Consider the following 22,391-nt stretch of genomic DNA (forward strand, 5'->3'; position numbering starts at 1 on the left):
ACACCGCCGCAGCACAGGTGCGTGACGGGCGCTGCGCGGCCCGGCCCGGGCGCCTGCGGAGGCGGGCAAGGCCCGGGCGGCCGCCGGCGCTAACGGCTGCCCGTGTTTACGTCGCCCGTAGCGGGCGCCGCCGCCATTTTATGTCAGGGCGATGGCGTTCGCCTCTCTTCCCCGCTGCCCGCGGGTAGCGCGCATGCGCTGCCGCCCCTCCGCGAGGGGCGGGGCCGCGGCCGCTTCCCATTGGCGCCGCGAGGGGCGGGCGGCGGCTGCGGGCGCTGCGATTGGTGGGTTGGCGGGGGCGGGTCCCGCGGCGCAGTGCGGCGGTGCTGAGTCAGGGCGGCGGGGCCGGGCGCGTCTCCCGCAGCGAGCGCCATGAGCGGCTGCCGCGTCTTCATCGGGAGGCTCAACCCGGCCGCCAGGGAGAAGGACGTGGAGAGGTTCTTCAAGGGCTACGGCCGCATCCGCGACATCGACCTCAAGAGGGGCTTCGGCTTCGTGGTGAGTGCGTGTCTGCCTGCCTGCTCGATTGCTTAAATAGCATGTAGCAAATCGGACGTTTTTCCTCTCCGTATTTTGTTTATATTTATGCACTAGTGTTTTAAAGGGTTTTTCCCCCCCCCCCCCATGGTGATTTTGCAGGAATTTGAAGATCCAAGGGATGCAGACGATGCTGTCTATGAACTCGATGGAAAAGAGCTTTGCAGTGAGAGGTAAGCTCTACCCCACTTGCCCTGTTGCTTAGATAGAAAACAAGAGTTAAAGCAATAACAAAATAATAAAATACCGTTATTTTAACCCTATATAAAATAAGAAAGTCCATTTCAAGTTGCATTTTGTTATCGATAGCACTGAGCGAGCTCCTAAATGATTATCAGAGGATGTTAAAAGAAGGATGTAGGTGCATAACTTCCTTTTTCTCTCTCTCTCTTTTTTCCTCCCTCCTCTGCAGGGTTACAATTGAGCATGCAAGGGCACGCTCTAGGGGTAGAGGCAGAGGGAGGTACTCTGACCGTTATAGTAGCCGGCGACCACGTAGTGACAGGAGGTGAGTGTAACACAGCTGGTGTAGGGGGGAGATAAACCATTCCCCTCGAATGGACAGCTTGGGCTAGACAGGGATGCCAGGAGGGGTGATTTGGTCTTTTTTATTCTCACATTTGACATGACAGTAAAATAGGATAGTGAGAATTACGGAGCTTCTTAGATCTGCTCGTCTCTTCTTTTGGGATTTTCCCACTAATTACACCATTTTATTATTATTATTATTATTGATCTCATCAATTGCTTAATGCCTGTCATACACTACTGGAAGTGTTACTGGTTGATCTGTAATGCTAAATGTAAATGTAGTTATTAGTAGATTCTACTGGTACTGAAATACAGTTACATTTTAATTACAACTGAAAGTCTCAGTTATTTTATTTTATTTTATTTTATTTTATTTTATTTTATTTTATTTTATTTTATTTTATTTTATTTTATTTTATTTTATTTTATTTTATTTTATTTTATTTTATTTTATTTTATTTTATTTTATTTTATTTTATTTTATTTTATTTTATTTTATTTTTTTTCCTGGACAGAAGTGCTCCACCTCTAAGAACAGAAAATCGCCTCATAGTGGAAAATTTGTCTTCCAGAGTCAGCTGGCAGGTTTGTTTACACACGATTACTATTTTGACTTCATTTAATGGGTATGTAATGTAATAATTTTGTAAATTATTAATAAAAGTTAAATTTAATTTATTACAAATGTTTATGTAATTAATGTAATGTTAATGTAACTTAAATATTTTCAATGAAATCTAGTTAAATTTAATTTAAAGTAATAAATGCATATATTAGAGGAAATATATTTATTTTTTTCTTGTTTTTTAAATCAATTTTAACCACATATTAAACCCTTTATTTGCCAGCCTATCTGTGTCGTTGGCCTTATGACGAGGAGTGCCTGTGGGTTATCCTAATCGTTCTGTCTTGGTCACTCTTGGTTGGGCCTGGTTGACTTTCCAGTCAGCTCCTCCACTGTCAGTTGGCCACCTCTAGATCTGTGTTTGCCGGTCTAGACGTTATCGATGCACTCCTTAAAGTGCCACATTGCAGCGATGCCCGAGCCTTAACGAGATCTGATTCCTAAGTTGAGAGCCGTTCTTCCTGTAACGCTTCCGAATAAGAGATCCCGGTCGAAAAGAGTTGAAAGATACGAAATTAGGTGGTCGTTGGAATCCTGATCGCAGTAACGTGGTCCTTGGTAACCTCAAGCATTGAAAATGTCTGGATCCGTCAGTGGTCTCCTGATGGGGAGGGCCGTGCGATTATTGGCTTCCATCGACTGGGTAGTGGTCGTCCAGTGGGTGGCGAAGAGCCAGTCGGGCGTAAATCAGGACGGTATCTCCGGTCGCTTAATGCACTTTGCTGCTTGGCTAGCCTAGGGATATGTTAATGAAGGTAACGTAAACCATATTTTTAATGACCTATGGGGCACAAAATAATTGTTACGTAAATGTAATTTTGCATATGTGTGTAGATGTAGATTATATATCGATCCTGTAATGTAAAGGGAGAGTCACGCAGGACAAAAATGTATGGGTGGTGTTTTGCAGTCAGTCCAGTATGTAGATAGGAATGTATTTTATATCTAGCAGTTAGGATCTTAGTAGACTGATATTTTCCTTAACATTAAATGAGATTTATTTGCATTTTGCCTAAAGCAATATGCTTTCTTTCCCCTCCCCCATTTATCTCGTGCCCTGATAAATATAATTCACTTTCAATAGAATACAAGTATGGCAATTGCCATGTTTGTAACTTACCTAACATCTTCTCTTTCAGTAGTCATAATTTTATTTAGCTTTTTAAAACTTACTTTTATATAGATAATATGAGTGGGTGCATATGTATATGTGTGTGTGTGTATACATATAAAAACAATTTCACTTCCTTGCATAACATAACTGGTCTTGTGTTAGGATCTCAAAGACTTCATGAGACAAGCTGGGGAAGTAACCTTTGCAGATGCACACAGGCCTAAGTTAAATGAAGGGTAAGCTAAAATCTAAAATCCTCGCATAAGCTGCTGAGTAACACTTGCGTGTATTACATAAACAGCTGAGAAACGTCTAATTTTAGTTCTCGGCAGTGACTGATGGTTTAATTAAGCTGTCTCCTGAAACTCTATTCTTTGGCATTTGGGGAAGGAAATGCTGGAATACATGGTGCAGTTTATGACATGGGATGGCTGCTCCAACCAGTGTGGTGTGCATGCAGGGAGAGTGGGTTGTCTGCTTGCTCCCCCGGGGTCTGTTGTGCTCTGTCATCAGAAAGGATGCTTGTAACAGTGAGCTATTTCCTTTCCTTGTTCAATTGCTCTAGGGTGGTTGAATTCGCCTCTTACAGTGATTTAAAGAATGCTATTGAAAAGCTTTCTGGTAAAGAAATTAATGGAAGGAAAATCAAATTAATTGAAGGCAGCAGCAAAAGATACAGGTATGTAGTTCTAGTCTGCGTAATAATGCCAAAGTAACTCGGAGAAGAAAGCTCTGCAATCAGTGGCCAGAGCAGGCGCACTGGGAGCAGTGAGCTGTCTGGTTGTTGAGGCGGCCCGCGCTGCTTCACTGCTAACACGGGGGCTCCTCCTTTCCTCAGTAGGTCCAGGAGCAGGTCACGATCCCGTAGCAGAAGTTCCTCCAGGTCTCGTAGCCGCTCCCGTTCCCGAAGCCGCAAGTCTTACAGCAGGTCGAGGAGTAGGAGCCGTAGCAAGTCTCGATCAGTTAGTAGATCTCCAGTAAAGAGCCATAAACGGGGCTCTTCCAGTAGATCCAAATCCCCAGCGTCTGTGGATCGGCAGAGGTCTCGATCGAGGTCCAGATCTGTTGACAGTGGCAACTGAACTATAAGTAACTTGCCCCGGGGGCCCTTTTTTAAACCATACTTGCTAAAACTTGTGGTAAGTATGTGACTTTCTGGGGGGAAGGGTTTGGACAGGGAGGGTGGGAGGGGGAACTTTGTAGATGTGGACCATGGGGAGGGAGGGTTACTGACTAATTGTATTAAATGTTTTTTGATAACCTCTTTCTTGCTCACATTTTTGTGAATGTCTGAAGTGTATAGTTTGTGTATATTGGCAGAGCTCTTTATAACTAAAGCAGACATTTTTTTTTGTACTCAAACACAACAAGTTACTTAAACACTTAATTCCCGGTATATTCAACTGTGAATAGCAATTCAGGTTATTAGTTTAATATCTCAGATTAAACTAATAGCTGTAGGCATCTAAGAGCTCTACGTGTGCTGTACATAAAGCTTTATTTCAGAGGGTATTTTTTTGTGCTTTGGAAACCATTGTTTCAGTAATAGGTCAGCAGATTAAGTGCTGATCAGTACTGGTAATAAAACTTTATTTTGAAAGCTTTTCATTTAACATGAATTGCACTACACTAAGAAAATACCCATTTCACTGCCCTGTGGTAATAGTATTCTATAAAGTACCCTACTTCTTGCTATTTTAGAATTAAATAGCTCAAATAAAATACAAAGAAAAAAACCTGTCTGGACCTGTTGTATTCTTTATAACTGCGCCCCTTCCTTTTAGGCGGTGGTAGAAGGTCTGTTAAGAGCTATGGTAAAGTTGTTGAGTGCTGTGGAGGGGGTGGGAGGAAAGACTGCTTTTAAATACATCCCACTAAAAAGCTGAATTTTATTGTCTTTGGAGAACCAGATCAATAAGGATAAGAGGATAAGCCTATAATGTTAACAGGTGAAGGCAGCCGTGCTGGTGCTTTCTGATCACTGCCCTGTCGACGGCTGTGCTCACCTCTGTTTTCCCCTCCACCCTCCCTGCAGAGGCGCTGCTTGTAATTCTTCCAGCGTCCCCTCAATGCCAGTTCCTGCCTGCTACTCTTTTTCCAGATCCTTAAACCCAGAACCCAGGTTTGTAAGCACTTGCAGCCGTCTCCAGACAGTCCGGGTAGTATGGAAATTTCAAGGAATTCCAAGGAATGAATTTGCCCTGCCTCTCGGAAGGGCAGTGCTGATCATTATGGAGGGGAAGAGAGAAGGAGACTTCCTAAGGGCACTGTGCTACCTGCTTATGGAAGACTGGAGGCTTTTGGCTCAGCCTGATCCCACTCCTTTTTTTCCCAGAACAATTTTGGGTGCGTGTATGCAGTGCACGTCATACTTGAATTGACTCATTTCAGTGTTCAAAGTGATTGTTCACCTAGGGGATTGAAATTTGCTCCGTATTCATCGATGTAGGATGATTTATTAGGTTGAACAGGGCAAGTATAAACACCATTTCCAAGTATAACAAAGGAATCTGAGACGTGAGCGTCTTGGAAGCCTTGCCTGTGGATGTTCGATGCTGCCCTTCGCTTACGTTGTACCAGAGTACCCTGATTTACAAGATCAGATCATTGGAGCAGTGCTGTGTTGTATAATTCTGTATTCTCTGTAGCTTTGCCAGAAGAAAATAGGCCCATGTTTCTGAGGATCTGCATATCTACCAGCTGTAAGAAAATGGTTTAATTGCCCTCCCTCTTGCTTGAATGGTAAGTGGCATTTCAAGTGGTTGTGAGTGCGACTTTGCTCCCGGTGGAATCCAGACGGATGAAAGCCCCTGATCAGTGGAGAAGGGTAGTTTTTCCGTCACTTCACTCATAGTTAGCAGAACAAAAACCATCCTGGGGTGTTTTCTGCTCCAAAAGATTGACTTTGGATGGGCTGTGTCTGGCTTTGCACTGCTGAGGCTGGTGTTGGCTGGTCAAAAACCTTGATTCTGCAGATGATACTGTGCCACCTCTACCTGTACGTGAGGTTACAGCTGTTGGTGAGAAGCTCTGTTAAATGTAGCTGCTCATTACACTCCTGTTTCTTCTTCAAGGTCTGTTACTTCAGGTTACAGTGCAGACTTGCGTGAACATGCAGGTCTATTGCCAGCCCTCCAGCACTGCCCTCTCTGCAGCACAACAGAAACCACAAGGTGGTGTCCTGAAAATACGCTGCAGCTATACGTGCTGTCTGGCTCAGATTTAAAGCAGGGCCTATTTGGGGCTCACGTGCAGCTTGCTGGGCCCCAACCCTGCACACTGCTGCAGGTTACTGGTTTCTGCCAAAAAAACCACTCTAGCAGCCAGTGCTCGAGCTCTCAGAAAGTGCCAGCAGCGCCAGGGATGCCTGGAGGGGACGTTGGCCTCTGCAGATGCTGCAGTGGGAGCTAAACCAGCTCGAATGGAAAGTAGGAAAGGAGGATCTGCAGCCTGTCATGGATGACTCCACACCTGAGCCTGGAAGCCAGGAGGTCTCCCTCATGGGAGGGACAGTGGTGAGAGGAACAAGGTCTCTGGGGGGGATCAGAGGGCAGGATGGGAGCAGCTGCGTGGGGAACCCTTCCTCTGGTTTAAAATGAGCAGGCAGTTCAGGTCTTACACAGCACTGGGGGTGACTTGCCAGCCTTCTGCAGAAGGTAGAGCGTGAGGGGCTTGCAGCAGCTGCTGGTGCACGGGATTTCTATACTGTTTTCCTGTTTCCCCACTGTTTCTGCGGGGTCCTGATACTGGTTTTATTTCTTGAGTGATGTCTGTGTCTTGGGTGATAGCTGTGCAGGTTGCTTCTGCTGCATCTACAGGAAAAAAATATCTAATGAGAATGCATAGTTCTGAAACTAGGTTACGGAAAGCTTGTAACACAGCTAAGATTTGTTACTGCTGGTGATAAAAGGAACTTGAAATCTTATCTGAGTAAGTCAATCTGTTTCCCATAATTTCTTGAATCTGCTTCGAAAGCCACTTTTTTTTGCCACAGGCTTAGGAGCCTCCTCTGTGGCTGTTTCCAACATCATCTGCCTTGCACTGAAGCCGTTCCTGAGGATCAAAGTAGAGCATCCCCCTACAGAGCTGTGATTCACTGGAGACTGCTTATATGCATATATGGCTGGGAATGGAGAACTTTAGAGATACAAAAGTGCACTTGCCATTTGGTTTTGTTATTCTATCACGGATCCTGAAGACCAGGATAAGCAGAAGGCCCTCTCCAAGCTGGAATATCAAGTAGAGGAGCGGGAAGAAGTACAGATGACCGATGATGTCTGGGGCAAAGGTGACCTTGAGTATAGTGGAGCAAAGCTGGACGTTCTGGCAGCCAGTTTCCATGCACACTGTCCGCCTGCCTCTGCAGCAGGAAGAGGTAAAACAAGACACATGTTAAGGATTTGACCCATTTCTAAGGAAGTCACCTTGCTGTGCGATATGTCATGGATTTGTCTGTGCAGAAAGTTGCTCTGTCATGAAGCAACATTGGGGACCTTAGGAAGGAGATTCTCTCCGTGCTTCCTTGGTAATGTGTGGAGGCAGCACTGCCAATGTGGACTTCCCAATTAACAGTGGTTTTGGAGGCCCTGTGCCATGTTCCACTGGGCTTTGCTTCCTCTGGAAGGAACCTCATTCTGAGGTAAAACAGAGAGTCTAATATATGATGACAAAAAGTGAATAGAAAATAGTGAGGGCTAGGGGAGTTATCTGAATTAGGCAGCATAAGAAAGGGAAGGAGTGGGTTTTATATGCCAGGTTCAAGGTTTCTGTTTTGAATTTCTGGGGTGAATGCATTGATAGGTTTGCTGTAAGTAGCAGAGGAATTATTTTGTAACTTGAGGTTCAATCTGTATCGTTATTCCCTATTTTTTTTTCTCTATTGCTTTTGTTTGGCACTCTTCGTTCTCTGCCTTTTCCTCCCGCTTTGCTGAGCACAGAGGCGGGTAATGCACACTTCTGGGGACACTAGTGACCTTATGTCAAAACCATCCCCAGCTGGTCCGGCGAGCATGCGTAATGGACTTGCCCAACTTGTGGTGACCAGGTACCCGCTTCCGAGGAACGGTTCCTCCAGCTCCTCCCCACCCTGCTGAACCAAGCCAGGAGCAGGGGCTGAATCCATTTCTCTCACCGTGCAGGAATACTGCAGCTTGCAGTACATCTGCTCATGCTTATAGAGCCAATTTTGGGACGCTGCAGTCGGTGCTCATTTTATGAAAGTAACTCCATGTTGAAACCAAAGTGTTCACCATCACTCTGCACACGAGAGCTCCCATTATTCTATATTTCTTCTGGCAAGGAGGGAGTGTTAAAACGTACCGGTCATTAAGCTTGAAGGCTGCAGAGAGAACATAGCCCAGCAGGAATCCAATAAAAGGCATCAAGGCAGAAGATCCCAGGAGTGCTGGTGAGAAAACGGCCGTGATTCTGCTTCCAGCATTGACGACTGACAGAGTGACTATTGCAACAGATGACAGGAGAAGCACAGCCATCCCTGTCTAAAATGGAAGTGTTCAAGACACAGACAAGACAAAAATCATCAGAATGTCTCTCAGGTGTTGGAAGCAGCTGTGTCCAGTTGCATCTATCACATATGTAAGTATATAGAGGGAGATTCACAGAGGTGCATAGGTGCCATTTATGGTCCTAACCGTTAGCAAGTAATCAAGCAGACGCTTGACAAGGCTGTTAGAAGTTTCAGCTTCCTTACTGATCTTTAGGTACTACTTAGAGAGACCTTAAAAAACAACCTCCCTAGCACACGTGCAGAATGACTGCCTAGTATTTTTTGGTGTTTGGTCCACCAGCTACTTGTTTGTTGGAGTGACTGTGTATCACACACTGTGTGCTTGGCATGACCTGCCTTTCATCCAAAGTAGCTGGGGAGGAAACTGTGCTCCTCACAGGCAGAACCTGCCCACTGCAGGTGTGCAATGGGGTAGCTGCATTTTCATGCATCTTGCTGGGGCCTGGTGATTCAGCAGATGAAACACCCGGGCAATTTGGGGAGGCAGAATGTGTAACTCACTCCTCTCCCTCTGCTTTGGAGTCCAGTTCAGATGGAGCTCCCAGCTGTTTATTTACTGCAGCTTCCCCCCACCCCTTCTGGAGAAGAGAAATACCAAGAAGGTGTTAGCAGAAAGGAAAAAGGGTCGAGGGTTGGCCAGGATGGTATAGGATGCCTTCTTGCTCTAGACTTTTAATGCTTCTTTTAGAAATCTGGTCATCTCTTCTTTGTGCTTAGTAAAAGATCTTGTGAAGTGCTATGGTCCTCCTACATCTGCTCTAGCTTGGCTCCTGGGCTCCCACGCTTCTTAGGGCTTGGTTACTCCTCATACCATTTTATCGGGTGTGCAGATTCTGGCACGCAAAGCTTTGTCCCATTTTCTCTAGTGAGATGAAGTCGTGGTGAAAAAAAACTATGAAAAACACATTTGTAAAGTTGTTAGCAGCTCTCTAGGTACTGCTGTTGAAGCTGTTGGCTCAGGCAACGTTCTCGTGGCTGTTTAGGTTTCACTTTTGCTGTCTAAATGCTAGGTGTAAAATAGGGTACTAGCCCAGGACACTTCTTACCTTGATGACAAAGCTGGTGTACTGCAGTTTCTTCTCATTCAAGATGATGCCAATGGCACAGGGGATGAGCATAAGGACCAGGGAGAGGATTATTCCTTTGTATGGCACCTTGCTCTTCAGGTCACCCTCATATAGTCCTCTCGAGTAAAGGTAAAGGAGCAGAGGCATTAGTCCTATTGCCAGGACTGTTGAGCATGTGGTCATTACAATGCTGAGAGGAAGAAAGAGTCTTTCAGTAAAATAACAACATCTTTTGTGGAATATGTTCATTTTCTTACTAACCTGGACACAAGATCTTAATCCAAAGCTTTCTTGTTCTTTCCAGCCTGTCCTCATTGAGCTTTCCTCAACATTACCATCAGGCTGTAGAAGAACTTGATACAAATAGAGACAGGGTGAGAAAAGTTCTAATTTAAGCTCAGAAAGGACCTTTGTTACAGGTACAGCTTGTATTTCAGAAATTCACAAGTGCCAAAACCACTTGTGCCTGCCTATTGCTGGGGTTGTTGGAACGAGGGCCTCTTCTAATTCTACGTTTTTTGCAGCTGCAGCTTCTTCAGACAACGCTTTTAGTCTACATGCAGAGGCAGCTGCTCTGCAGCCGTACCAATAACTGGCACGGTGGAGAAGTGAGGTAACATTAGGCATGTGTGCTGCTAGATGGAGGTGGAAAAAGTGCTCTGGGACCCATGTCATCAACAATGACTTATATTGTATGCTTCATAGAAAGATATAAATACCATTTTATTGTAAAGCAGGAACAATTTGATTTGTTGTGCAGTGTGTGCTTTAAAAATAATCCAGACTTAACATTCCCATCTTTTTTTAGCTTTTTGGGGATTGTGAATTTTTATTTAGCTAGATTTTGAACCAATCACACAACTATACCTGCCTGGGAAGTGCATATATGCTCAGTTTTTCTTACCTGAGGTTCATATCTCCTTTCAGTGCTAGGCTGAAGATGTTGGAGAGGTTTCCACCCGGACAGCAGCCACAGATGAGGATGGCCAGGGATTCCACAGCACCTAGCTGGAAGAGCTTGCCCAAAGCAAATGCTGTCAAGGGCATTACACCGTATTGAGCCATTACAGCAATTGCTACCCCTTTGGGTTTCCTGAGGTGAGTCGTGATCTTGCTTATCTCCATCGTGCACCCCAAAGAGACCATGACGATGAAGAGGACCACAATAAGGATGGCACTCAGGGCTGTGTCCGTGGCCTGCTGGCCAAATGCAAAGGGTGGTGCAGCACTGGTGCTCTGGGTATCAGCTGGGCTCCAAAGCTCTGGGCTCTCAAAGGATCCCCTGGTCTTATTCATCCTGCCAAAGAGTTTGGAGGTCCCTTCTTCCATAAGTGGCTGGCAAGGTGGCAAGGGATTGATTCAGAAATCTGAAAGAAATTCAGTAAATACAAACAAAACATTAGCCCTTCTCCTGCCGTGGTCTGCACCTTCTCTCCTTTACTCTTATCATCTAGCAGTTGTTGAAGATGAAGTTTGTTTTGAAGGATCAGATCGGATGATTATAATTTATGCTTCTTGGAAACCTTGGATGTTAAAGCATTCTCCTTTTTATAGAATCACAACAGACTATTGCTGCTACTCACATTGTCAATCAACACGTGTCACACCGCCTGGTTTCTGTCTCTATTTCCCAACAGTGAAACACAAACTCTGCTCACTTCAGTAATGCATTGTGTAGCTTCCCTGCACCCCTATTCCGGTCCCCCACCTCTCCAGTGTCTGTTCCCAGCTTATGTGAAGGAGGGTATAGCCACTGAAAATGAGAGGGAGGCTCATTTAAAATCAGTAGAGAGAGACACTTCATATACAGCAAAATGAGCCAGAAGAACTCTTGGCTATGAAATATCTCTTAGGTCAATGCTTAAAAGCAGGGTGCTTCCAGGGCCTTTTATTTTGAAGGAGGATATGAATTCCTCTTGCTCCTGGCCATAAGTCAATTGCTCGATAGGAAGGCTAGAAAGGAAACTACCTCTATGGGCAAATTTGTTTCTCTGGTAACAGTCGCCCTATTCTCTGTAACTCGTTCCCCCGAGCACTGCAGAAGCTGAGGAGAAGCCTCCTGCTCCCTCTGCTCTTTCCTGTCACCCACTGCACAGCAGGACACGCTCCCCTGCGTGCACCACGCCAGGGACCCGCGTGCTGCCCGTCCCATCCACAGGGACCACGTTCCCTGACCCACCTACTGGGTTTGCCTTTATTTAGGGAGCAATCTGACTGGGGTCCCCCACCAGGGTCAGATATGGGCTCCTCAGAAGCACGTGCACCCGGACACATTAAACCAGAGTGAAGTAAATGCTGTTACCTGAAATGCCCGCAAATGCCACATTAAGAGGCTTCAATGAGTTTACTGGCTGCTCCCTCCATTCCTGCTTGAACTTGATGAGCATTAACACTCTTCAGTCCTTGTGATTCAAGAAAATCTTTTTCCTTCGGCAAAATTGTATCCTCTGTCTGCAGAACATAACACCTGTGTCTAGGACTAGAGTCTGTTGGAGAGCAAAATTCTCAGAGTATGACTGCTGTCTTTTCTTCCCTGGCATGGAATTAGGGAGGGATTTTAACCAGAGCAGGAGGAAGGAGTTGCTGCAGGATGGACGGACTTTAATCCTTTGCTAGCGATCATTATAATTCTGCTTGTTTCAGTGCTGTATCCATCATTTCTATTCATCTCAGAGCTCAGCAGGCAGCAACCTTTCCAGCCCTGTTGCCCTGGAAAAGTCACTGGATGCAGGCAGGATTGTCAGAGCTTTTTTTCCTGGTCCTTGCTTGCTCTTATTTTGGTTGGGAACTTTGTCTTCTAGGCTGGATGCCAAGCAGGAAAAGAAGCAACAGCAGTTCCTGAGCCCAGCACATGCGTCTGGGCTGGGACAGTGTCGCTGGGAGCAATGTGGGAGAGAGGCAGAAGCAGCAGGACAGAACCACACCAAGGAATCCCCGTTTCTCTCCACGTTGGAACTCTGTATTTCATGTATTTCCTATGAACTCTTAAGTGCTTTGCCCATGCACTGTGCTGCTCATGCTTGGAGAGATGCATTCTCCCCATAAAATGCAGGCAGTGCTTTGAGGCAAATGGTAACGCAAAGCCTCATTTCTGGAGTCCTGGCTAAGCAAGCAGGAAGAGGAACAGTGAGCGCTTTATTTTTCTTTAGGCAAGTGCAAGATTTCCAGGCACAACTAAATGCCATGCCCAGGGCATGGGCAAAGCCCTTAAGAGTTCACAGGAAACACATGAGCAAAGTCTACAGAAATTCCTTCTGTGTTTTTCTCCCTCCTCAGTTGTATTCCCAAAGAGGCTCAGACTTTCTAAGGAAATGTTTGTTTCTACTGTGTTTAACTGCGTCTTTTAAACATACATTGTTTTTTTTTCAGAGGATGCAAAAAGAGTCAAGTCAAACAATGAATTTCCTTATAAAATATTTCTGCCTTTACAACCCACACAATTCCCCCAGCAAGGTCAGTGCTGGTCAGGGTTTTACAGGAGCAATATTTTAGCTCTCTGTGCAGCTTGGTAAAGGGCCTTGCACAGGTCCTACCACTTGAGGGCAGTGGTTGCATGCCAAGGGCCAGATTGCTCTTTGAGGATAAAAACCTTCATAATATAGCATGTCTTTCTGTTAGTGCCACCCCCTAGATCTTTTTTATTAAGTCAGATACTGCAAAATTTGAAGATATTGTCTCATCCAGTGGCTACTGCAGGGTACTTAACAAGCCCGAGGCTTTAAAGGAGGTATTGAAAATAATTTGATACACGTTTGTTAGAGCTCAAAAGTTTTGTGAAGGTTTTGTTGTGGTGGTTTATGTTTTTTTTTTTTTTTTTTAAAGGCACTAAAGTAGCCAATACTTTATGCTTTCATCACAGAACTTTATAAATGTACTAGATAAATATGAAGTGGCTTGTGTATCTTTCTTAATGGTGAGGGACTGAGTTTTTCTGCTTGCAGCTAAGACTGCAATTTCTTGGTGTTTTTACAGACTTTGACACAACTGAGCTTGCCTTTGTTGCTGCCCAAAGGCCATCCTTGAGCAGACGTGCACAGCACAAGCGGTAGGGACTTGATGCGTGCCAGATTTCACACAAAGTTGACCCATAGTCCGCAACAGGACCTTGACATCTGGTGCCCATATTTAACTCAGGTGAGGTTTCCTTGCTGCACCTTTATGCCAGGATGACCAATTTGCCCTTTCTGTGTGGGTGTTTTTTGAGGCAGCTGGATCTCTGGTGCTGGCCTCTCCAGCCCTCCCCCAGGTTCCCAGTGGAAGACATTTCCCTTCTGTTTTGATGGACTGCTCTTCCTCATGGGCCAGTGGCAGCTGTGACAATGGTGCTCATGTACCCACAGCTGTAAACGTGCCCTAGTTCCTCTTCATCACTGTCTTGTGCTGCCTTGGACGGTGACTGAAATGTCCTCCATAGCCTTGCTTCTTTTCTCCTATTTTCTTCCTGATGTGACCCCTCTCGTCAAGAGGGGTATTTCTGCAGCGACAATGGCTTTTTGTCATGACTGGCTCCAATTGTCCCTTCCTGAGGCCACATGTTTTGTCCTGTTTTCCATCTCTGTCATCATCTGAGGATGCAACCCATCTGGCCTCACCGCTGAACTCGAGGTCTTCAAAACAAGACATTTTGGGCTTGCTTGTCTCCATTTAGGTCTTCAAAACAAGAAGTCACAACTTTAGTCATAACTAAAGCAGAAACTAACCTGGTTTTGTGCCTCCTCCTCAGCCCTTTGAGCTTCTTGAATGACTGAACGTACTGGTTACCCTGGGTTTATTTTTGACCGTGTACGGGGGTAGGTTTCTGAGTTGTCTGACTAGCAGCTGCCGCCTGTGGTTTGGCGTGGCCTGTCTGAAGGAAAATTGTGCATTCGGGGTGGCGTTTAGGTTTGTTTATGTCTGATCCCATTCTGATAGACGGAAAGAAAGGAGAAGAAATAGGGGACTCGCCTGGAGAGGCAAGCTGGTCACCACCTGGCCTGAAGTAGCCAAGGCCGCAGCAGACCCTGGAGCAGGCAGGCGGGGTGACGGCTCAACTTCCTGCTCCTTGTCCCCATGCCAGGCCCTGTTGCGTGGCCATGCCGCCGTGCTGAGCACCAAGACCCAGCTCGCGTGCCGCTACCGTCCTGGTGGCTGGCGCTGGCCTGTTTCCCACCGCGGGGCTTCCATGGGTGCTCTGCCTCGGCAGCACGAGGAGGAGGCCGAGTTGTTTGTGTTTATTCAGATTCCACTGAGCATCCGCCAGGCTCAAAATTCCACGGCTCCCCTCTTATACAGTTTTGTGTGATAGGAAAATAATTAATTCTGCAATTAAGTTCTGCGCAGAACAAATGATGTAAGAGCCCTCCGTATGGGCTAAATTAGTGCCTGCTGAGACCCAGCGCCGGCATCTGTCTGGTTTAGTGACACTCTTTTTAAATAGCCAGGGGAGGGTACAATCCGTCCTCCTGTGATTTTCCTGATGGCTTCATCTCAAACGGAGGCCCACAGAACACTCAGAAGTGTTAGCTCCTGTGTCTTTCCCATAGTTAGCAGTGAAAAATGAGCTTATGCCTACATCTCTTCACCGTTTTAGGGAAATTTAAAATTTTTAATTAAATTTTAAACACCATTTTAAATTCGGGTTTGCTGGCCACGCAGGCTCCACTTGTGTCTCAAGCAATAAGGGGAACTCTGGGACAAAACAAAGCCACTCCACAGATTTTGAGATACTGTAGGCACTGAGATGAAAATGGTGATATACTCACAGATAATATGCTCAAATTTCAGTGCTTTGCCCCTTCCTCCTTATTTCTGCAGTGTGTTTTTCCTTCAGTATTATGAAGTAATGAAAGACCTTGCTTTCTGTGTGCTGCCTCATGGGGAACGGCCTCTTTCCATCCTTTCTGTGATGTTACTGCTCTAAGGAATTTCAAATTGTACCAAACAGAGAGGTCTGCTTCTGCAGAAGGACAATTTTTACAGCTGGTAAACACAGGTTGCAATGTATTTCTGGCTGCTACAATTGCTGCTCGTCTTTCTCTGAGGAGTTGGTGGCTGTTGCGACATGGGGGTAAGTAGGAAAGCTCTGTTTTTCCTTGACTGGATCCAGTGGTCTGAGACAGCTGAGTTACCAGCTTGGCAAGGAGATTCTGGCTTTGCACCCATACCTACGGGAAGGGTGTCAGGAGTTGCCAATGTGGGTGGACTTGCAAGGCAGATGTACACGTGGGGAGCTGATTTGAAGAAATGAGGTGTAGGAAGGATCTTCATTTGATGATGTGTATTTTTCCCCATGGGAAAGGAGTTAGGGTTTATCTTCTACGGCATTCACTTGTTAACTCCACGGTCTAGTTAATCTTGACTTTGGTTTTCCTCGCAACAAGATGTCAAGTGCAGCTCCATAAATATTTGACAATTTCAGTTGCCTTGAAACTATGATGGCAGGACATTGGGACCTTCCTTAAGCCTGTATCTGGTCCGTATAGCCCTGGTTTTTGCTCTTAGATTCATGGCAGAAGCAAACCCTGCTTGCTCTTTTCCTATTCTATAGAGAGGGTTGTGTCTCTAAAGCAAATGTTGCATTTCTCTGGGTCAGGTGACAAGCTCAGGAGATCTGATTGGGGTGGCAGAAGGTTTCTTAGTCTCTTGCACAACTTTCAGATATTCAGCCCTTAGATTTGTGGATGTAACTTCACCTTGTGCTGAGGTAAGTGTGTTTAGTCCATATAAATATTGTGTTTTAAGCAATTTTATTGGAGTAAATTGTACTGAAGTTCTAACTCTGTAGCTTTAACATGCTCAGTTAGTGACGTGACTTAGCCCTTCTTTCTACTTGATGAATAGAAAGATTTAATAAAGCAGACAGCTAGGAAAACAGGAAGCAAGAAATAAGATAATCAAGAGCAGACAAGAATTAATGAAAGAATCTATGGCTCTTACTCAAACCCCAGGGGAGAGCAAGGACACCTCTGCGAAAGGCAGACTCATCTCCCACTCTTTGCTCCCTCTGCTCCCCAACCACTCGTCCAGAGAGTCATGAAACTGCCCCAATAAGAGACAGAAATCTCCATGTCGAGCGGAAAGCTTGGTCACCACACACAAACCGATGGCCTCTAAACTTAGCAATAAGTCCCCAATGGCCGTGCTCTTTTGGCATCCTTGCCCCACTGACCACGATGACTGAAAATGCTCTCTCTTGTCTTTAACCCTCTTTGTAGCAAAGCTACAGGTAGTGCTTATTACAAGATGAGCTTTATCTCTGTTGATAGGCATGATATGTGCTCAGGGGAGAAGACATATTCGGTTTCTTTGGAAGATTTCCCTGAGAGGCAGAAATGGCTGCTGTAGCCATGTTCACTTGTTCACAGAGCCCAGGACCAAAAAGTCCCTGAGCAAATGGCCTAGTTAGGTCTAGATCCTGCTCTCTGCTTTATCATAGTCTGCCACGGAGTAGGGAAAGTTGCTGAAGCAATCTGAGGTTAATCAGACGGACATAACACTTTCTAGCTGTAGAAATAAATAAAATATTTATATTGAAACCTGCTTCCATTCCCTTGGCATCCCAGCGTGGAGGTGTGTGGTGCTGGAGGAGCACCCGGAGGACATGGGACAGCAGCGCCTTCACAAGGCAGCACTGCCGCAGCTCAAACCCGTCATCTGAACCAGGTCCTAAGGGACCATTGAAGTCCAGGCATCCCAGGGTCAGACCTGGACATGAACAGCCGTCAATCAGCAGAGCAATAATAAGTAAATAAATATTAGATGTAAAGGCAAACATGGGTACCCTCCCTGTTTGTGCACACAATGAACATTTTGGGGGTTCAGTGACATGGTTATGTCATTGCTCTTTAGTTTGGGTTTTGGAGGATTTTTGCTTTTTTTTCTCCATATCTGTTCTATTTTTCTTGAACTTACACCCATTATGATAGGATCCTGTTCACACTAAAGGGGCAGGACATGGCAGAGGGTTATGGCTCTCTTTTGCGGATGCGGAGAGCTGGACCTGTTTCCTTGCTTCACCTTTAGTGCAGGATACAGACCAGCAAATTTCTGGACTGTGGCAATTCCTGAATGTCCTGCTGCATTTCAAACTGTCCAGGCTGGCCTTTAATCTTGGAGCATTGCTGGCTGCTTTAGAGACTGGTGTATTTTTCACTCTTTATCTGCACCTGTAAGGTAGGTAGCCCTGGAAAGATGTGCAGCAGCTCTTTCAGCAGCTTAGGAATGAAAAAAAGTTAGTTGGATGGGGCCCAGATGCCCCAGTTTGGCAATAAGTTTGTGTTCTGCAAAGGCAGTGCAGATCAGGCTAAAGACTGGATGGAGGTCAAGTCTGGGTTCGACCTTGGATGATATTTCCCAACCTTCTGGGCTCAATAAACTGTAATCCAGAGCACACAATGTGCTCTTGGAAACAGTGGGGTCCTCTGTCCCTGCTAATCTGGGACAAGAGCCTCAGTTTTAACTTGTTGTGCCCCATGACTGCAAGAAATGCTGTTCTCAGAAGCCGAATGTTACTGGACACCTGCCCTTAAATTTGACAAAAATTCATTTCAGCAAATAGATGGTTTTTAAGTAGCAAAATAACTTCTAGAAGTTTTTTTATTTGCATGGCACTAGGGAAAAAAAGGGGTAAGAGACATATATATTGCAGGTTTCTCATTCCTGAGATCTCTGATGTTTCCTATTCTCTGGGTTTTTAGCATAAGTCGTTTGATCTTTGCTGTTTGCCCCAAAGCTCTAGACATTAGGTGAGGTTCTCAACTTTATTTTACAATAAAAAATGTAAAAGTTTGTAGCCTTCAGGGATTTGGAGAAAAAGTTTGAAAACGTGATCTAAGTGCATCATAAAGTTCAAGAAGCCAGAGTGCAATTAGGAAAAGCGCAAACATTTGTAATTTTCTTTTAAAACCAGAACAAAAACCCTCGTGATTTTTAAGCCATGATTCTCTGGAGCCTGACACTTAATTTTTGAGTATGTGGGGCTGGCAGTGCTGGAAAGGATGCTTTTCTTTGCCCAGATCACGCTTTATTTTTTGTGCTGGGAGCTATACAGACCAGTGTCTTTAACCCTTTCTGTGCTCCGGACACAGATCCAGGCACAGAGCTGCTCTCTGTGGTGGGATTTACCCCTCTCTCTGTGCAATGCAGAGAAGCCAAGGGTCTCGTGGGGAGGGAAGGGGCTCTCTGAGCACCTGAGCAGCCACTCGCTGTGGATTTGGAAGGGATTTGGGATGGGAAGTGGTGGCAGCGGTCACCTGAAAGACTCAACACCGAGCTGAGAGGCTGTTGGGTGCAGGTGCATCTGGGCATGAGCTTAAGAGCTCCAAAGGGCTTGACGTAGCAACATCTTCCCTGAGGCCTCAAAGCCAACCGTGCCGTGAGGGAAGAGCACGGGCTTCCCTCAGCCCTCGTTCCGCTCAGCTGGAATGTGGCCGGGCTGTGTGGCTCTTATCCTGGAAACCTGCAGCTCTGCTCGGAGAGTTTTCTCCTACCTGCAAGATTTGCTAGAAGGATGTGATTTCCCCAGAGAGCTAATTAGGAGAAGTGATCCTCCCCTCTCGAGGCCTCTCGGCATGGCGTGGCCATAGCCCACAGTCAGGTTTTAGCCTCCTGGAGCGTCTATTTTTCCCCAGATCCTACAGTATTTCTCTGAGCTGCACCATCATGGGTCACACTGCTTTCTGAGGGGCAGGGAAAGCGAGGCAGCAAAAGGCAGTGTGACCTCTTGTAAATCCCGCAAGGATGCGGTGACAAAGCCAGGCTCTTTCCCTGCCTCTCCTGCCCTGAGCCACTCTCCCTGAGGTGGTGAGGCTGCAGCTCCTTTATATTTTTGGAAATATCATACTGGCTATTTTTCAGCGCTAGCCTTGCACGTGAGCAGCTCTCCGGGGCTCGTGGGTGCCGCGCGAGGGCTGCGCTGTGCATCAGCGTTTCCAGCCACGCTGTCAGCAGCACCAGTTCCCCAGCTGCTTCCTCGTGCCGTTCCCACGATCGAGCTCTTCAGTGAAGCCACGCGTGCCCTTTCCGTTCTCCATCCCTCAGACAACAGGTATCATCTCCATCCTCTGTGGACACCTCATTTAAATGCAAGTAAAGGAGAGCCACGTAGGATGAACCACAAAGAAGGTGACTAGGGAGAGCTCTATTTCAGTTTGTCAATGCAAAACCAGCCCTGAGTTGGGATGTTATCCTTCAATTTCTCTGACCCATTTCCTGCTCGTCATGGAGCTGACAGATACTCCTCTTCTGCCAGGTGCCAATAGCAGCAATAAGTACTCGGCTTAAAGTTCCTTCTTTAAGTAAGAGTCTCCTTTTAAAATAAGAGTATCTGTCAGCTCCATGACGAGCAGGAAATGGGTCAGAGAGAGCCACCAAGAAAGACAGACTCCTAAGGCAGTGGGGCTGGAACTGTTGCTGTCTCACAGGACACCAAGTCAAAATGTGAAAGGGTGACACAGAAATCTCTTCCTGTATGTCCATCTGTGACACAGAATTCTCTCCCGTATAAAGACATATATGAAGCTGGAGGTCTTCCTGAATCGACTTCTGTGAGCACAGGCCCAGCACGCTGTAACTTGGTGAGGGGTGTTTGCCTTTTTTGTAATTCACTATCTGAAAGGTGCTTCCCTTTTTTGTCCCTTTGGCTACCATTTCAGCTGTGCGAGCTTGCTTCCTCCTGCCCTCGGACTGGTTTTAATAGCACCTCTCTGTGAGATATTCCTGAAGTGCTTTAAGTACCAGCAAGGAAGGAATGATTCCTCATTTAGAGGCTGGTATGTACTGTAAGTACTGAACCTGCTGTAAGCAGCCCCTTTCTCTTCCTCCCTCCCCAAAGCTTTTGGGCTTGTCCCAGGTTTAACTAGTGTCAGTTCTTTGCAAAATTGCAGGTTTTGGAGGCTGGCTACACCCTTCTCCTAGCTTTGTGGGCATAGCCCAGCACAACATGCTTCCTTTGTGATGCCTGAGTGAGGCCTGCAATTGGGAAATATTGCTTTGGCCACTCCTCTCCATTCAGAATGATAGTTTTGATCCAACTCCGCCAAGGAATCGCAGGAAGGGCTGAATTGAAAGGAAATCAATCCACTGGAGAGATGCTGGGCAGTGATGAACCAGGTGATTTGTGGTGCAGGCATAGGATTACAATGGAGAGTGAGGGTACTGTTCATCCCTTTTCCTCAGAGAGTGGGCAAGATCAACAGACAGAGGCTACAACCTCCCTGGGTGAGGCCAGGGTCTCATCCCTTTCTGTGGGGGCTCTGCTGGACAGTCCCAGAGGCCGATGTCTTTCTCATGCTGACCTGACAACTCTACATAGAACTGTTTTCACTCTACCTATGACTGTGCACACCCCTGTTAATGTGTCCTATCTTTTCTCCACACAATATCCTGTTTTAAGGAGTCTGTTTCTGCACTTTCCCACCTACTGTAAACACCTGTAAACCATATGGCCATTGTAAAATAACCCTGACTAACTCGAATGATCTCAAACTTTCAGGCTTTTGAATAGTTTCATAGTTGCCTAGGTGGGCTGAGTGTCCTTCCAAATTGTCAGTTTAATGCTATGTATAGATTAATATTCCCTGAAAAGCAGAATTATAACTATTTCCATCAAGACAGCCTTGAAAAGCCTGAGGGACTCAAATATTGTGAAGGATGCCTCCTCCTAGGACTCTACCTCAGCTGAATTTAGCTGTACCCATTGCTTCAGCTAGAATAATTTTTTTATTCACGGCACGTTTTGTACGTGCAAGGCAATGATTACGCTGACCTGGTGCCCATGCTTTCCAACTCTAGCAGAAAGCCTTTCTACCATTAATGTTTCCTATCACAGCATTTCTGCCCAGGTAAGTGCTGCTTTTGTTCTCTCCTCATTATATTTGCTCATCCATTTTGAAAATAAGATCTCCAGAGCTTGGGATATTATTGCTGTTTATTTTGGGTCAGCAGCACGATCAAGGTTTTATTAGCAAGTGGGGCACAATTCCTGCCTGATTCTTGGGACAATGCACTTTATTTCAGACACAAATGAATATAGCTTGCACTTAGCAGATGCAGACCCTCGTGCAACGCTGCATTCACCTACGGAGGTATATAAAGGGTAATGATAACGTTGCCCAGAAGGCCAACACATCAAAGGCCAAAGGAGCAGTTAAAATGTATTATGAGCTGTTGGCAGTGATTGTGGGGGGTATTAGTGTATTGCTGGTTTGGATAGCCTGAGTAAATGAAAACCCTCTGGATTAATTGGGGCACCAAAGAGGTTTGGAGAAAACGGAGGCTGATGGAAAATGACAAACAAGGGTAAATACAGATAGCTCAGCGTGCTGACCTGTGGCAGGTCACTGCTGATTAACTTGTGGCTCCCCACTGTGCTCCTGGAAGTTTCAGCAGAGCTGGGAGATTTGAAGAGGCCAATGCTGGCCAGCCTGTCCCGGTAGCAGAATGCCCAGTAATTCAGTGGGAGCAGGCTGAGGCCCACGGCCAGGATTTGTAGTGCTGCTGCTCCAGCACGGCAGACCGGGTAGTTAAAGGTGAGACTTACCAGGTGTCTTCCAACACCTGGGCACCATGGGACAAGAGTTTAATTATTTTTAATGATGTGGGGGTTGGGAGAAGTAGAGGGAGGTCGTGTTTTGTTTTGTGATGCCTGGTGTCAAACTAAAGCTTGGGAACTTAAAGATCCGTTTGCACAGAGACTAACATTTGAATTGGATGATAACCCACATGGGGAATATTGAAAGATATCTTCCTTTATTACATAAAACAATATTCCAGCTAGTATTTTCTATCCTACTAGTAATACTTTAATTGCATTAGCAATCTAATTTAATTTAATTGCACAGGTTAGTGTTGACTTATGGCACTTTTGACTATCCAGATGATGGCAGCGAAGGCCGAGGGTCCTCATCTCCTTTCTGCTCAGCATTTGGCTGCTTTGCTGAGTGTCCTTCAGGGTTTTTGGAGGAATTTCCCCATGTGCAACCCACCATGGTTTGTGCCTATACTGGTGGTGAT

At 45.8% G+C, this 22,391-nt stretch overlaps 2 protein-coding genes across 2 annotated transcripts; one reads left to right on the plus strand and one right to left on the minus strand.

Moving 5' to 3' along the window:
• The first annotated feature begins 353 nt into the window (after positions 1-353).
• Positions 354-4,357, plus strand: SRSF5 (serine and arginine rich splicing factor 5). The gene is made up of 7 exons (XM_026038187.1): positions 354-498; positions 640-710; positions 950-1,045; positions 1,584-1,653; positions 2,970-3,043; positions 3,373-3,486; positions 3,646-4,357. The coding sequence occupies exons 1-7, from the start codon at positions 373-375 to the stop codon at positions 3,887-3,889; spliced, it is 795 nt and encodes a 264-aa protein (XP_025893972.1). The 5' UTR covers positions 354-372; the 3' UTR covers positions 3,890-4,357.
• A 711-nt stretch (positions 4,358-5,068) lies between these two features.
• Positions 5,069-12,066, minus strand: SLC10A1 (solute carrier family 10 member 1). Its single transcript, XM_026038188.1, has 6 exons — positions 11,704-12,066; positions 10,306-10,768; positions 9,381-9,591; positions 8,127-8,305; positions 6,971-7,167; positions 5,069-6,619 (listed from the first exon to the last, which is right to left on the minus strand). Exons 2-6 carry the CDS (start codon positions 10,728-10,730, stop codon positions 6,423-6,425), a joined length of 1,209 nt encoding a protein of 402 aa, XP_025893973.1. The 5' UTR covers positions 10,731-10,768; positions 11,704-12,066; the 3' UTR covers positions 5,069-6,422.
• Positions 12,067-22,391: the final 10,325 nt, after the last annotated feature.

This window comes from Nothoprocta perdicaria, unplaced genomic scaffold, assembly GCF_003342845.1.
Source record: "Nothoprocta perdicaria isolate Ctin4 unplaced genomic scaffold, notPer1 scaffold_204, whole genome shotgun sequence".
Classification (NCBI taxonomy): Eukaryota; Metazoa; Chordata; class Aves; order Tinamiformes; family Tinamidae; genus Nothoprocta; species Nothoprocta perdicaria.

What these genes read in the sequence shown, in the direction of transcription:
- SLC10A1 (XM_026038188.1), bottom strand. Translation starts at nt 10,730, where the DNA reads ATGGAAGAAGGGACCTCCAAACTCTTTGGCAGGATGAATAAGACCAGG. An exon ending in AAAGGAGATATGAACCTCAG is followed by an intron (nt 9,592 to 10,305) that starts GTAAGAAAAACT and finishes TCTTCCTCTCAG; the next exon opens with CATTGTAATGACCACATGCT. An exon ending in TAGAATAACAAAACCAAATG is followed by an intron (nt 6,620 to 6,970) that starts GCAAGTGCACTT and finishes TTTTTCCTGTAG; the next exon opens with ATGCAGCAGAAGCAACCTGC.
- SRSF5 (XM_026038187.1), top strand. Translation starts at nt 373, where the DNA reads ATGAGCGGCTGCCGCGTCTTCATCGGGAGGCTCAACCCGGCCGCCAGG. An exon ending in CGACCACGTAGTGACAGGAG is followed by an intron (nt 1,046 to 1,583) that starts GTGAGTGTAACA and finishes TTTCCTGGACAG; the next exon opens with AAGTGCTCCACCTCTAAGAA. An exon ending in GGCAGCAGCAAAAGATACAG is followed by an intron (nt 3,487 to 3,645) that starts GTATGTAGTTCT and finishes TCCTTTCCTCAG; the next exon opens with TAGGTCCAGGAGCAGGTCAC.